Source organism: Ranitomeya imitator, chromosome 3 (assembly GCF_032444005.1).
Source record: "Ranitomeya imitator isolate aRanImi1 chromosome 3, aRanImi1.pri, whole genome shotgun sequence".
Classification (NCBI taxonomy): domain Eukaryota; kingdom Metazoa; phylum Chordata; class Amphibia; order Anura; family Dendrobatidae; genus Ranitomeya; species Ranitomeya imitator.
Genome location: NC_091284.1, coordinates 741979988 through 741994637, shown reverse-complemented (window position 1 = coordinate 741994637; position 14650 = coordinate 741979988). Strand labels below are relative to the sequence as shown.

The window sequence follows — 14650 nt, the reverse complement described above, 5'->3', positions numbered from 1 at the left end:
AAACTTCTCCAATTTAGCAAAGAGTGAGTTTTCGCTCAAAATCTGTAGAACTTTGCGGACTCTCTGCCAATGCGACTCCAGATCGGCCGAGTAGATCAAAATATCATCACTCCTACCGATCAACGACCTCAAAATGCCAATAATGAAATTTTGAAAAAATGCAGGCGCAATAGTAAGGCCAAAAGGCATCACCAGACACTCAAAATGACCTTCTGGGGTATTAAAGGCTGTCTTCCATTCATCACCCTCCTTCACCCACAGCAAATTATATGCCCCACGAAGGTCAATCTTAGAGAACCACTTCGCTCCGGTAAGTTGGTGAAACAAATCCGGAATCCGCAGCAACGGGTAAGGATTACGCACAGTGATCTTATTAATCTCCCGAAAATCCAGACACGGCCTAAGGCGTTGTTCCGGTGGTCTCCATGGAGTCCCTGGATTTAAAATGGCCACGGGGCTCCTTCCGGGTCCTGAAGTGAGGTGGCTTCCTGGCGCCTGCTCAGCAAGCCTCCTGCACTGCCTGTCAGATCGCTGATCTGACACAGTGTTATGCAAAGTGTCAGATCAGCGATCTGATGTAATATAGTGATGTCCCAACCTGGGACAATGTTATAAAGTAAAAAAAAAAATCCCCAAATAAAGAAAAAAATAAATAAATATTTTCCAATAAATCCATTTATTTATGTAAATAAAAAAAACAATAAAAGTACACATTTGGTATTGCCACGTCCGTAACGACCCGCTCTATAAAACTATCCCACTAGTTAACTTTTTCAGTGAACACCGCAAGAAAAAAAAAACGGGGCAAAAAACAATGCTTTATCATCATACTGCCGAACAAAAAGTACATTAAAATGTGATTAAAAAGACGGATATAAAAAAACATGGTACCACTGAAAATGTAATCTTGTCTCGCAAAAAAAAGCCGCCATAGGGCATCATAAGCAGAAAAATAAAAAAGTTATAGCTCTCAGAATAAAGCCATGGAAAAACAATTATTTTTTATATAAAATAGTTTTTATTGTGTAAAAGCGCCAAAACATTAAAAAATTATATAAATGAGGTATCACTGTAATCATACTGACCCGAACAATAAAGCTGCTTTATCAATTTTACCACACGTGGAACGGTATAAACGCCCCCCCAAAAAGAAATTCAGGAATTACTGGTTTTTGTTCATTGTGCCTCCCAAAAATCAGCCTAAAAAGTGATCAAAAAATGTCATGTGCCTGAAAATGGTACCAATAAAAACATCAACTCGTCCTGCAAAAACAAGACCTCACATGACTCTGTAGGCCAAAATATGGATAAATTATAGCTCTCAAAATGTGGTGATGCAAAAACTATTTTTTGCAATAAAAAGCGTCTCTTAGCGTGTGACAACTGTCAAACATAAAAACCCGCTATAAATAGTAAATCAAACCCCCTTGATCACCCCCTTAGTTAGGTAAAATAAAAAAAAGTATTTATTTCCATTTTCCCGTTAGGGTAAGGGTTAGGGTTAGGGCTAAAGTTAGGGTTAGGGTTGGGGCTAAAGTTAGGGTTAGAGCTGGGGCTAAAGTTAGGGTTAGGGCTAAAGTTAGGGTTTGGATTATGTTTACAGTTGGGGTTAGGGTTGGGATTAGGGTTAGGGGTGTGTCAGGGTTAGGGGTGTAGCTAGGGTTATGGTTAGGGTTGGGATTAGGGTTAGAGGTGTGGTTAGGGTTATGGTTGGGATTAGACTTTAGGGGTGCGTTGGGGTTAGGGTTGGAGATAGAATTGGGGGGGTTTCCACTGTTTAGGCACATCAGTGGCTCTCCAAACGTGACATGGCGTCCGATCTCAATTCCAGCCAATTCTGCATTGAAAAAGTAAAATGGTGCTCCTTCCCTTCTGAGCTCTGCCGTGCTTCCAAACAGTGGTTCCCCCCCACATATGGGGTATCAGCGTACTCAGGACAAATTGGACAACAACTTTTGCAGTCCAATTTCTCCTGTTACCCTTGTGAAAATAAAAATTTGGTGGCTAAAATATAATTTTCGTGGAAACAAAATATTTTTTATTTTCACTGCTCTGCGTTATAAACTTTAGCGAAGCACTTGGTGGTTCAAAGTTCTCACAACACATCTAGATAAGTTCCTTGGGGGTCTAGTTTCCAATATGGGGTCACTTGTGGGGGTTTCTACTGTTTAGGTACATCAGGGGCTCTGACGCAACGTGACGCCTGCAGACCATTTCATTAAAAGTCTGCATTCCAAAACAGCGCTTCTTCCCTTCCGAGCTCTGCCATGCGCCCAAACAGTGGTTACCCCCCACATATGGGGTATCAGCACACTCAGGACAAATTGGACAACAACTTTTGCAGTCCTATTTCTCCTGTTACCCTTGGGAAAATAAAAAGTTGGGTGCTAAAATATCATTTTTGTGGAAAAAAATTATTTGCAGTGCGTTTTTTTTCTGCATGTCAATTCTTTGTGTGGATTTTTAGCATTTTCCACACATTGACTTCAATTGAGTCAGTCAAGTCCGCAGTAAAACGCAGGTTTAAAATTGTTTGCAGATTTTTTTTTGCATTTTAACAGTCTTGCAATGGTGTTTCCCACGCTGTCATCTGCACGGTGGTTCTTATTGGCGGTAACGCTACCGCTTGTAAGACCGTCGGTTCAAGTGCTGCTGGGTCATGCTGTCAGATGTGAGCGTGACCCCGCAGCTGTGACTGTTACCCACAATGTTGACCCGTGGTAGAAAGGTTACCGCAGGTGTGGGCTGATGAGACAACTCGTCCCATCATGCTATGTCTGCTGTCACTGATAACAGTGATGGCAGGAGCCGATGTGTTGTGAATTCTGTGGCAGAGCTCCCTCCTGTGGTCACAAGTGGTACTTCGGCTGGTTCTCTCTGTGAGCTTCCGTTGGTGGAGGAAAGTGGTACTGCGGCTTCTGAGTTTCCTTCCTCAGGTGATGTGGTGAAGTCGTTAGGTGCTGCTCTATTTAACTCCACCTAGTGCCTTGATCCTGGCCTCCAGTCAATGTTCTAGTATTGGACCTGTTTCCTCCTGGATCGTTCCTGTGGCCTGCTGCTCTGCATAGCTAAGTTCCTCGTTGCTATTTGTTTGCTGTTTTTTTCTGTCCAGCTTGTCAATTTGTTTTTTTCTGCTTGCTGGAAGCTCTGGAACGCAGAGGGTGTACCTCCGTGCCGTTAGTTCGGTACGGAGGGTCTTTTTGCCCCCTTTGCGTGGTTTTTGTAGGGTTTTGTGTTGACCGCAAAGTTACCTTTCCTATCCTCGCTCTGTTCAGAAAGTTGGGCCTCACTTTGCTAAATCTATTTCATCTCTACGTTTGTCTTTTCATCTTAACTCACAGTCATTATATGTGGGGGCTGCCTTTTCCTTTGGGGTATTTCTCTGAGGCAAGGTAGGCTTATTTTCTATCTTCAGGCTAGCTAGTTTCTCAGGCCGTGCCTAGTTGCATAGGGAGCGTTAGGCGCAATCCACGGCTGCCTTTAGTGTGGTTTGAGAGGATTAGGGATTGCGGTCAACAGAGTTCCCACGTCTCAGAGCTCGTTCTTGTTTTTTGGGTTATTGCCAGGTCACTGTATGTGCGCTGACCTCTATGTCCATTGTGGTACTGAATTACCTTTCATAACAGTACTGGAGGCCAAAAGTACTAATGATTCCCAATAGAGGGAAAAAAGAAGTTCTGAGACCATTTTTTTTTCTTTGCACTGTGTTTTGCCTTTTTTTCCCCCTAGACATTTGGGTGGTTCAGGACACAGGTGTAGCAATGGACATTAAAGGTCTGTCTTCATGTGTGGATCAGCTCACGGCAAGAGTACAAAGTATTCAAGACTTTGTGGTTCAGAATTCTATGTTAGAACTGAGAATTCCTATTCCTGATTTGTTTTTTGGAGATAGAACTAAATTTCTGAGTTTCAAAAATAATTGTAAACTATTTCTGGCTTTGAAACCTCGCTCCTCTGGTGACCCAGTTCAACAAGTTAGGATCGTTATTTCTTTTTTGCGTGGCGACCCTCAGGACTGGGCATTTTCTCTTGCGTCAGGAGATCCTGCATTAAGTAATATCGATGCATTTTTCCTGGCGCTCGGATTGCTCTACGATGAGCCTAATTCTGTGGATCAGGCAGAGAAGAATTTGCTGGCTCTGTGTCAGGGTCAGGATGAGATAGAGGTATATTGTCAGAAATTTAGAAAGTGGTCCGTACTCACTCAGGGGAATGAAGGTGCGCTCGCAGCTATTTTCAGAAAAGGTCTCTCTGAAGCCCTTAACCCCTTCATGACCGGGGGATTTTTCGTTTTTCCGTGTTCGTTTTTCGCTCCCCTCCTTCCCATAGCCATAACTTTTTTATTTATCCGTCAATTTGGCCATGTGAGGGCTTATTTTTTGCAGGATGAGTTGTACTTTTGAACGACATCATTGGTTTTAGCATGTCGTGTACTAGAAAACGGGAAAAAAATTCCAAGTGCGGTGAAATTGCAAAAAAAGTGCAATCCCACATTGGTTTTTTGTTTGGCTTTTTTGCTAGGTTCACTAAATGCTAAAAATGACCTGCCATTATGATTCTCCAGGTCATTACGAGTTCATAGACACCAAACATGACTAGGTTATTTTTTATCTAAGTGGTGAAAAAAAATTCCAAACTTTGCTAAAAAAAAAAAAGAGAAAAATTGCGCCATTTTCCGATACTCGTAGCGTCTCCATTTTTCATCATCTGGGGTCGGTTGAGGGCTTATTTTTTGCGTGCCGAGATGACGTTTTTAATGATAGCATTTCGGTGCAGATACGTTCTTTTGATCGCCCGTTATTGCATTTTAATGCAATGTCGCGGCGACCAAAAAAACGTAATTCTGGCGTTTCGAGTTTTTTTCCCGCTACGCTGTTTAGCGATCAGGTTAATACTTTTTTTTATTTGATAGATCGGGCGATTCTGAGCACGGCGATACCAAATATGCGTAGATTTGATATTTTTTTATTGATTTATTTTGATTGGGGCGAAAGGGGGGTGATTTAAACTTTTATGTTTTTTTTATTTTTTTCACATTTTTTAAAACTTTTTTTTTTAACTTTTGCCATGCTTCAATAGCCTCCATGAGAGGCTAGAAGCAGGCATAGCACGATCGGCTCTGCTACATAGCAGCGATCTGCTGATCGCTGCTATGTAGCAGAATTGCACGTGTGCTGTGAGCGCCGACCACAGGGTGGCGCTCACAGCGACGGGCAATCAGTAACCATAGAGGTCTCAAGGACCTCTATGGTTACAATATACAAGCATCGCCGACCCCCGATCATGTGACGGGGTCGGCGATGACGTCATTTCCGGCCGCCCGGCCGGAAGCGGTAGTTAAATGCCGCTGTCTGCGTTTGACAGCGGCATTTAACTAGTTAATAGGTGCGGGCAGATCGCGATTCTGCCCGCGCCTATTACGGGCACATGTCAGCTGTTCAAAACAGCTGACATGTCCCGGCTTTGGTGCGGGCTCACCGCGGAGCCCTGCATCAAAGCAGGGGAGCCGGCATCGGACGGTATAGTACGTCCGATGCCGGTAAGGGGTTAAGTGTTGTGAATTCTGTGTCAGAGTTCACTCCTGTGGTCACAAGTGGTACTTCGGCTGATTCTCTCTGGGATCTTCCGTTTGTGGAGGAAAGTGGTACTGCAGCTTCTGAGTTTTCTCCCTCAGGTGATCTGGTGAGCTCGTTAGCTTCTTCTCTACTTAACTCCACCTGATGCTTTGATCCATGCTTCCTGTCAATGTTCCAGTGTTGGACTGGTTTTTTCCCTGGATCATTCCTGTGGCCTGCTGCTCTGCAAAGCTAAGTTTTGCTTTTGTTATTTTGTTGCTATCTTTCAGTCCAGCTTGCTTTATTGTTTTTTTCTCACCTGCTGGAAGCTCTGAGACACAGAGGGACGACCTCCGTACTGTTAGTCGGTGCAGAGGGTCTTTTTGTCCCCTCTGCGTGGTTATTTATAGGTTTTTGTGCTGACCGCAAAGTTATCTTCCCTATCCTCGTTCTATTCAGCTAGTCGGGCCTCACTTTGCTAAATCTGTTTCATCTCTATGTTTGTGTTTTCATCTTACTCACAGTCATTATATGTGGGGGGCTGCCTTTTCCTTTGGGGAATTTCTCTGAGGCAAGGTAGGCTTATTTTTCTATTTTCAGGAATAGCTAGTTTCTCAGGCTGTGACGAGGCGCCTAGGTTCTGGTCAGGAGCGCTCCACGGCTACCTTTAGTGTGGTTTGATAGGATCAGGGATTGCGGTCTGCAGAGTTCCCACGTCTCAGAGCTCGTTCTTTAATTTTGGGTGTTTGTCAGATCACTGTATGTGTTCTGACCGCTATGTCCATTGTGTTACTGAATTGGTTAACATAACAGTACAGGAAGCCATAAGTGCTAATGATTCTCAATAGAGGGAAAAAAGAAGTTCTGAGACCATTTTTTTTCTTTGCACTGTGTTTTGTCTTTTTTTTCCCCTAGACATTTGGGTGGTTCAGGACACAGGTGTGGACATGGAGATTCAGGGACTGTGCTCTTCAATGGATAATCTCGTTATAAATGTGCAAAAGATTCAAGATTTGGTGCTTCAGAAGCCTATGTTAGAACCAAGAATTCCTATTCCTGATTTGTTTTATGGTGATAGAGTCAAGTTTGTGAATTTCAAAAATAATTGCAAACTGTTTTTGGCCTTGAAACCTCACTCCTCTGGTGACCCAGCTCAACAAGTGAGAATTATTATTTCTTTTTTGCGTGGCGACCCTCAGGATTGGGCATTTTCTCTTGCGCCGGGAGATCCTGCATTAAGTAATATTGATGCGTTTTTCCTGGCGCTCGGATTGCTGTACGATGAGCCTAATTCAGTGGATCAGGCAGAGAAAAATTTGCTGGCTTTGTGTCAAGGTCAGGATGAGATAGAGGTATACTGTCAAAAATTTAGAAAGTGGTCTGTACTCACTCAATGGAATGAAGCTGCGCTCGCAGCGATTTTCAGAAAGGGTCTCTCTGAAGCCCTTAAAGATGTCATGGTGGGATTTCCTATGCCTGATGGTCTGAATGAATCTATGTCTTTGGCCATTCAGATCGGTCGACGCTTATGTGAGCATAAATCTGTGCACCATTTGGCGGTATTACCTGAGCTTAAACCTGAGCCTATGCAGTGCGATAGGACTTTGTCCAGAGTTGAACGGCATGAACACAGACGTCTGAATGGGCTGTGTTTCTACTGTGGTGATTCCACTCATGCCATCTCTGATTGTCCTAAGCGCTCTAAGCGGTTCGCTAGGTCTGCCACCATTGGTACGGTACAGTCAAAATTTCTTCTGTCCGTTACCTTGATCTGCTCTTTGTCATCGTATTCTGTCATGGCATTTGTGGATTCAGGCGCTGCCCTGAATTTGATGGACTTGGAGTATGCTAAGCGTTGTGGGTTTTTCTTGGAGCCCTTGCAGTGTCCTATTCCATTGAGAGGAATTGATGCTACACCTTTGGCCAAGAATAAGCCTCAGTACTGGACCCAGCTGACCATGTGCATGGCTCCTGCACATCAGGAGGATATTCGCTTTCTGGTGTTGCATAATCTGCATGATGTGGTCGTTTTGGGGTTGCCATGGCTACAAGTCCATAATCCAGTATTAGATTGGAAATCCATGTCGGTTTCCAGCTGGGGTTGTCAGGGGGTACATGGTGATGTTCCATTTCTGTCAATTTCGTCATCCACCCCTTCTGAGGTCCCAGAGTTCTTGTCTGATTACCGGGATGTATTTGATGAGCCCAAGTCCGATACCCTACCTCCGCATAGGGATTGTGATTGTGCTATCAATTTGATTCCTGGTAGTAAATTCCCAAAAGGTCGATTGTTTAATTTGTCCGTGCCTGAGCACACCGCTATGCGCAGTTATGTGAAGGAATCCCTGGAGAAGGGGCATATTCGCCCGTCATCGTCGCCATTGGGAGCAGGGTTCTTTTTTGTAGCCAAGAAGGATGGTTCGCTGAGACCTTGTACAGATTACCGCCTTCTAAATAAGATCACGGTTAAATTTCAGTACCCCTTGCCATTGTTATCTGATCTGTTTGCTCGGATTAAGGGGGCTAGTTGGTTCACAAAGATAGATCTTCGTGGTGCGTATAATCTGGTGCAAATTAAGCAGGGCGATGAAGTTTTCGCCTGCTGAGCGAAATTATGATGTGGGCAATCGAGAATTGCTGGCCATGAAGTGGGCATTCGAGGAGTGGCGTCATTGGCTTGAAGGAGCTAAGCATCGCGTGGTGGTCTTGACTGATCATAAGAACTTGACTTATCTCGAGTCCGCCAAGCGGTTGAATCCTAGACAGGCTCGTTGGTCGTTGTTTTTTGCCCGTTTTGACTTTGTGATTTCATACCTTCCGGGCTCTAAAAATGTGAAGGCGGATGCTCTGTCTAGGAGTTTTGTGCCCGACTCTCCGGGTGTATCTGAGCCGGCGGGTATCCTCAAAGAGGGAGTAATTGTGTCTGCCATCTCCCCTGATTTGCGGCGGGTGCTGCAAAAATTTCAGGCTAATAAACCTGATCGTTGCCCAGCGGAGAAACTGTTTGTCCCTGATAGGTGGACGAATAAAATTATCTCTGAGGTTCATTGTTCGGTGTTGGCTGGTCATCCTGGAATCTTTGGTACCAGAGAGTTAGTGGCTAGATCCTTTTGGTGGCCATCTCTGTCGCGGGATGTGCGTACTTTTGTGCAGTCCTGTGGGATTTGTGCTCGGGCTAAGCCCTGCTGTTCTCGTGCCAGTGGGTTGCTTTTGCCCTTGCCGGTCCCGAAGAGGCCTTGGACACATATCTCTATGGATTTTATTTCAGATCTTCCCGTCTCTCAAAAGATGTCAGTCATTTGGGTGGTCTGTGATCGCTTCTCTAAGATGGTCCATTTGGTACCCTTGTCTAAATTGCCTTCCTCCTCTGATTTGGTGCCATTGTTTTTCCAGCATGTGGTTCGTTTGCATGGCATTCCGGAGAATATCGTTTCTGACAGAGGTTCCCAGTTTGTTTCGAGGTTTTGGCGAGCCTTATGTGGTAGGATGGGCATTGACTTGTCTTTTTCCTCGGCTTTCCATCCTCAGACTAATGGCCAGACCGAACGAACCAATCAGACCTTGGAAACATATCTGAGATGCTTTGTTTCTGCTGATCAGGATGACTGGGTGTCCTTTTTGCCTTTGGCTGAGTTTGCCCTTTATAATCGGGCCAGCTCGGCTACCTTGGTTTCACCGTTTTTCTGCAACTCTGGGTTCCATCCTCGTTTCTCTTCAGGGCAGGTTGAGTCTTCGGACTGTCCTGGTGTGGATACTGTGGTGGACAGGTTGCAGCAGATTTGGACTCATGTAGTGGACAATTTGACTTTGTCCCAGGAGAAGGCTCAACGTTTCGCTAATCGCAGACGCTGTGTGGGTCCCCGACTTCGGGTTGGGGACTTGGTTTGGTTATCTTCTCGTCATATTCCTATGAAGGTTTCCTCTCCTAAGTTTAAACCTCGTTTTATTGGTCCGTATAGGATTTCTGAGGTTCTTAATCCTGTGTCTTTTCGTCTGACCCTTCCAGATTCTTTTTCCATACATAACGTATTCCATAGGTCATTGTTGCGGAGATACGTGGCACCTATGGTTCCATCTGTTGATCCTCCTGCCCCGGTTTTGGTGGAGGGGGAGTTGGAGTATATTGTGGAGAAGATTTTGGATTCTCGTGTTTCAAGGCGGAAACTCCAGTATCTGGTTAAGTGGAAGGGTTATGCTCAGGAAGATAATTCCTGGGTCTTTGTCTCTGATGTCCATGCTCCCGATCTTGTTCGTGCCTTTCATATGGCTCATCCTGGTCGTCCTGGGAGCTCTGGTGAGGGTTCGGTGACCCCTCCTCAAGGGGGGGGTACTGTTGTGAATTCTGTGGCAGAGCTCCCTCCTGTGGTCACAAGTGGTACTTCGGCTGGTTCTCTCTGTGAGCTTCCGTTGGTGGAGGAAAGTGGTACTGCAGCTTCTGAGTTTCCTTCCTCAGGTGATGTGGTGAAGTCGTTAGGTGCTGCTCTATTTAACTCCACCTAGTGCTTTGATCCTGGCCTCCAGTCAATGTTCTAGTATTGGACCTGTTTCCTCCTGGATCGTTCCTGTGGCCTGCTGCTCTGCATAGCTAAGTTCCTCTTTGCTATTTGTTTGCTGTTTTTTTCTGTCCAGCTTGTCAATTTGTTTTTTTCTGCTTGCTGGAAGCTCTGGGACGCAGAGGGTGTACCTCCGTGCCGTTAGTTCGGTACGGAGTGTCTTTTTGCCCCCTTTGCGTGGTTTTTGTAGGGTTTTGTGTTGACCGCAAAGTTACCTTTCCTATCCTCGCTCTGTTCAGAAAGTTGGGCCTCACTTTGCTAAATCTATTTCATCTCTACGTTTGTCTTTTCATCTTAACTCACAGTCATTATATGTGGGGGCTGCCTTTTCCTTTGGGGTATTTCTCTGAGGCAAGGTAGGCTTATTTTCTATCTTCAGGCTAGCTAGTTTCTCAGGCCGTGCCGAGTTGCATAGGGAGCGTTAGGCGCAATCCACGGCTGCCTTTAGTGTGGTTTGAGAGGATTAGGGATTGCGGTCAACAGAGTTCCCACGTCTCAGAGCTCGTTCTTGTTTTTTGGGTTATTGCCAGGTCACTGTATGTGCGCTGACCTCTATGTCCATTGTGGTACTGAATTACCTTATCATAACACTTAACATGTCATAACACCGATGATGGGAGAAGTAGTCTCTCATCAGCCCGCGTCTGTGCTCACACTTAAAAAATTTTTTTTAAAAATCATGTAAAATAATTACATACATATTCAAATAAAGATAAAAAAATTACATTCACCTAACACTAAATTCCTGATGCCCTTGTCTCCTAGAAAAGATGTAAAATAGAAAAAGAACGTATACTCACCTTAACTCCCAATCCCCAATGCACATGTCTCCTAGACAAAAATAAAAAATAATAAACCACCATATACTTTCCTGTCCACCGTAGTCGACGTAATTCCTATTATCCCATGGCGATCTCATGTGTAGAACAGTCACATCGGGAGATGTGACTACTCTACCTGGCTCCGGTGATACACTGACAGGAGGTAATCACTCCTGCAGTGTATCACTGAGCTGCCGTGAAAGAGTTCACTGGAGTTCATCAGCTGATCTGCTCCACTGCTCTCACTGCACCACCGCTGCGTGCCGTAAGGGAGATCACCGGATCTGATCAGCTGATGAACTCTGGTGAACTCTCTCACCGCAGCTCAGTGATACACTGCGGGAGCAAATACCTCCTGTCTTAGTGTATCACCAGCTGTCTTTGAGAGCAGTCACATCAGTGATTGCTCTCAAAGTGATCAAAATCATTGAGGGACATTATGGATTATCTTCTCTGCTGACAGGTGAGGAATATTGTGGTTTATTTTATTTTTGTTACAGGAGGTGTTGGCTTCAATGGATTAGGTGTTCGATGAGTATGGTTTAATTTAGATTCAATAAAGAAGTCTGTGCCATTATTTCAAATAAAGCACTTTATTTTGGGTGTGTGTTTTTTGTACATCACTATGGGGTTAGGGCTTGATGTCACCTGACAATACAAAGGTGACATCAACCCCCCCAACTATCACCCCGCTTGCCATCACTACAGGGCAGGTGGGAAGAGCGAGGCTAAGCACCAGATTTGGCACATCTTATACAGTGCCTTGTGAAAGTATTCGCCCCCCTGGAACTTTTCAACCTTTTCCCATATATCATGCTTCAAACATTAATATAACAAATGTAAATTTTTGGTGAAGAATCAACAACAAGTGGAATACAGTTGTGAAGTTGAACGAAATGTATTGGTTATTTTAAATTTTTGTGGAAATTCAAAAACTGAAAAGTGGGGTGTGCAATATTATTCGGCCCCTTTAACTTAATACTGTGTTGCGCCACCTTTTGCTGCGATTATAGCTGTAAGTCACTTGGGATATGTCTCTAACAGTTTTATACATCGAGAGACTGAAATTCTTGCCCATTCTTCCTTTGCAAACCGCTCAAGCTCAGTGAGGTTTGATGGAGATTATTTGTGAACAGCAGTTTTCAGCTCCTTCCACAGATTCTCGATTAGATTGAGGTCTGGACTTTGACTTGGTCATTCTAACACCTGGATATGTTTATTTGTGAACCATTCCATTGTAGATTTTGCTTTATGTTTGGGATCATTGTCTTGTTGGAAGACAAATCTCCGTCCCAGTCTCAGGTCTTTTGCAGACTCCAACAGGTTTTCTTCAAGAATGGTCCTGTATTTGGCTCCATCCATCTTCCCATCAATTTTAACCATCTTCCCTGTCTCTGCTGAAGAAAAGCAGGCCCCTACCATGATACTGCCACCACCATGTTTGACAGTGGGGATGGTGTGTTCAGGGTGATGAGCTGTGTTGCCTTTACACTAAACATATCGTTTGGCATTGTTGCCAAAAAGTTCAATTTTAGTTTCATCTGACCACAGCACCTTCTTCCACATGTTTGGTGTGTCTCCCAAGTGGCTTGTTGCAAACTTTAAATTACACTTTTTATGGATATCGTTGAGAAATGGCTTTCTTTTTGCCACTCTTCCATAAAGGCCAGATTTGTGCAGTGTACGACTGATTGTTGTCCTATGGACAGACCGTCCCACCTCATGTCATGATCAGCATAGTTTGTGGGATTAGGCAGTTCAGAGGTTAATCTGGACGGCCTCACTATGGGATTCTGGGAGGCTTCTTATAGCCTCATTGTTTGCTCATTCCTCGTCGCTTATACTCTGACCCTTGGCCGAGTGTGTGTGACCCTGTTGTGCCTGTGTCTGTGCTTTGTGCCTGTGCTTGTACTTTATGCTTGTCTGGTTCTGATCTGGTTCTGTCCCCGTTTAGAGTTCTGCCTGTCCCTCTTGTACTGCGCTGCTATCTCCATGTATGACTCCTTGCTTACGTTCTGACTATTCTCTGATCGCCCCTTCTGTACCGCGCCGCCCTCTCTGTGTATGACCCCGCCTGTCCGACCTGAGTTCCCCTCTCCTATACTTCAGGTTCCCTGTAGAATCCTGCACTCATCTCCAGCAGCAGGAGGCTAAGCTCCGCCCCCTGTGGTCACATGATCTTAGGTCCTTCAGTTCTCTGTTATACTTAGCACGCTGCTCAAGGTCCCGTCTACCTGAGCTTTCCCTGCGGCATCTTAAAATAATGTAGCATGTAATCCCTTTAAAAATATGCTTTATTGATATCTATTAAAAATACCAAAACCCCAGTGAATAAAACAAAAAAGACCTAAAAGTGCAGATGACCTAAAAATATCCCTACACTTCACTACTCTCCCTACCTGGCAGTGGAGGTTGGCACCCTAATAGAAGCGATTTTTTGGCGCCCCCACTCCACGGCGGCTATCCCAAACTAGCCCTATTGATTCCTAACAGGCTACAGGTGGGAAAACAATAAGCAACCAAAAAAAATGAAGTATAGTCTTAGGTAAAAGAAGGTTAAAGTGCACAAACTAATCTTCCTCCCCATACATGTACTTGAGATGAAAAAAAGGGACTAAAAATCAATAATACATGAACATATAACCACATGTACAGTCCTATGATATATTAGCTATGGTAGCCACTCACAGATACATATATCATATATCAAAGAAGCAACTGCGGGGGGTGATTAGATAATAAACCGACCTGGTTCATATAAATGAATAGTCCATCATCTCTGATGCCAAAGAGATAATGGCATACAATGTTGTAAACAATGATGACTAAATGAAAAGGGAGCAAAGGAGAGCATTAAGCCCAAAAGAATACCTAGCTCCCAAACAATCGCCTCGAGATAATGGCATACAATGTTGTAAACAATGATGAATAAATGGAAAGGGAGCAAAGGAGAGCATTAGGCCCACAAGACTACTTAGCTCCCAGACAATCGCCTCAACGCGTTTCCCCGTCATACGGTTCCTCAGGAGGCCATGATACAGAACCAGTTACACAGATGCAGGTGTCCTGATGTGTGGACAGACCTGGTTAGGTCCAAAAGTGGATGGTTTAAATAATCAGAACCATGACCCTCTAGCCAATCTCAGCCTAGCAACGGGAAACCGCCCCCATTTACCCATGAACACCGGGTGTGCGATAAACAGGGTCCATCAGTCTGACCCCACAAAATCCAAAATGTACATAAGGCCATATAAGTCCCCTCACAATACGGCCACAAAGAATCATCAATATATACCTTATTAAAGCGGGTATCTCCCGATCTTCTATTGCAAAGCCGGGACTGCATAATGTAAAGAGCCGACTTGTTCCTTATAATAAAAGAAAAGCGCAGGCGCAAAAAAATATCAGTCAGAAACAGAGATACCGCGCGTGCGCCCTTCCCTGGAACGCACGCGGTGCGCACCAGCCATAATACTGGCCGATAGACTTCCTGCTTGTAGAGAGGAAGTGTGCACTACGGTGAATAGGCATCGCTGTCGTCACCGCGCATGCGCCCTTCCCTGGAACGCACACAGTGCGCCCCAGCAATTATACTGGCCGATAAACTTCCTACTTGTAAAGGGGAAGTGTGCGCTACAGAGAACAGGCATCGCTGTCATCACTAGGGTAACCAGCGCATGCGCTCAAACCCCAAGCCAGCCACTACGCAAAATTACACGCA

The 14650-nt window shown here is 44.7% G+C and overlaps 1 protein-coding gene across 1 annotated transcript in view; it reads right to left on the bottom strand.

Annotated features, from left to right (window-relative positions):
- Positions 1-14310, bottom strand: part of SERPINE3 (serpin family E member 3) — a 106603-nt gene extending 92293 nt beyond the window's left edge. Inside the window, exon 1 of the mRNA XM_069760274.1 lies at positions 14225-14310. Within this exon, the coding sequence (XP_069616375.1) occupies positions 14225-14275 (51 nt within the window). The 5' untranslated portion in view covers positions 14276-14310. The remainder of the gene's footprint in view (positions 1-14224) is intronic.
- Between the last annotated feature and the right edge of the window lie 340 nt (positions 14311-14650).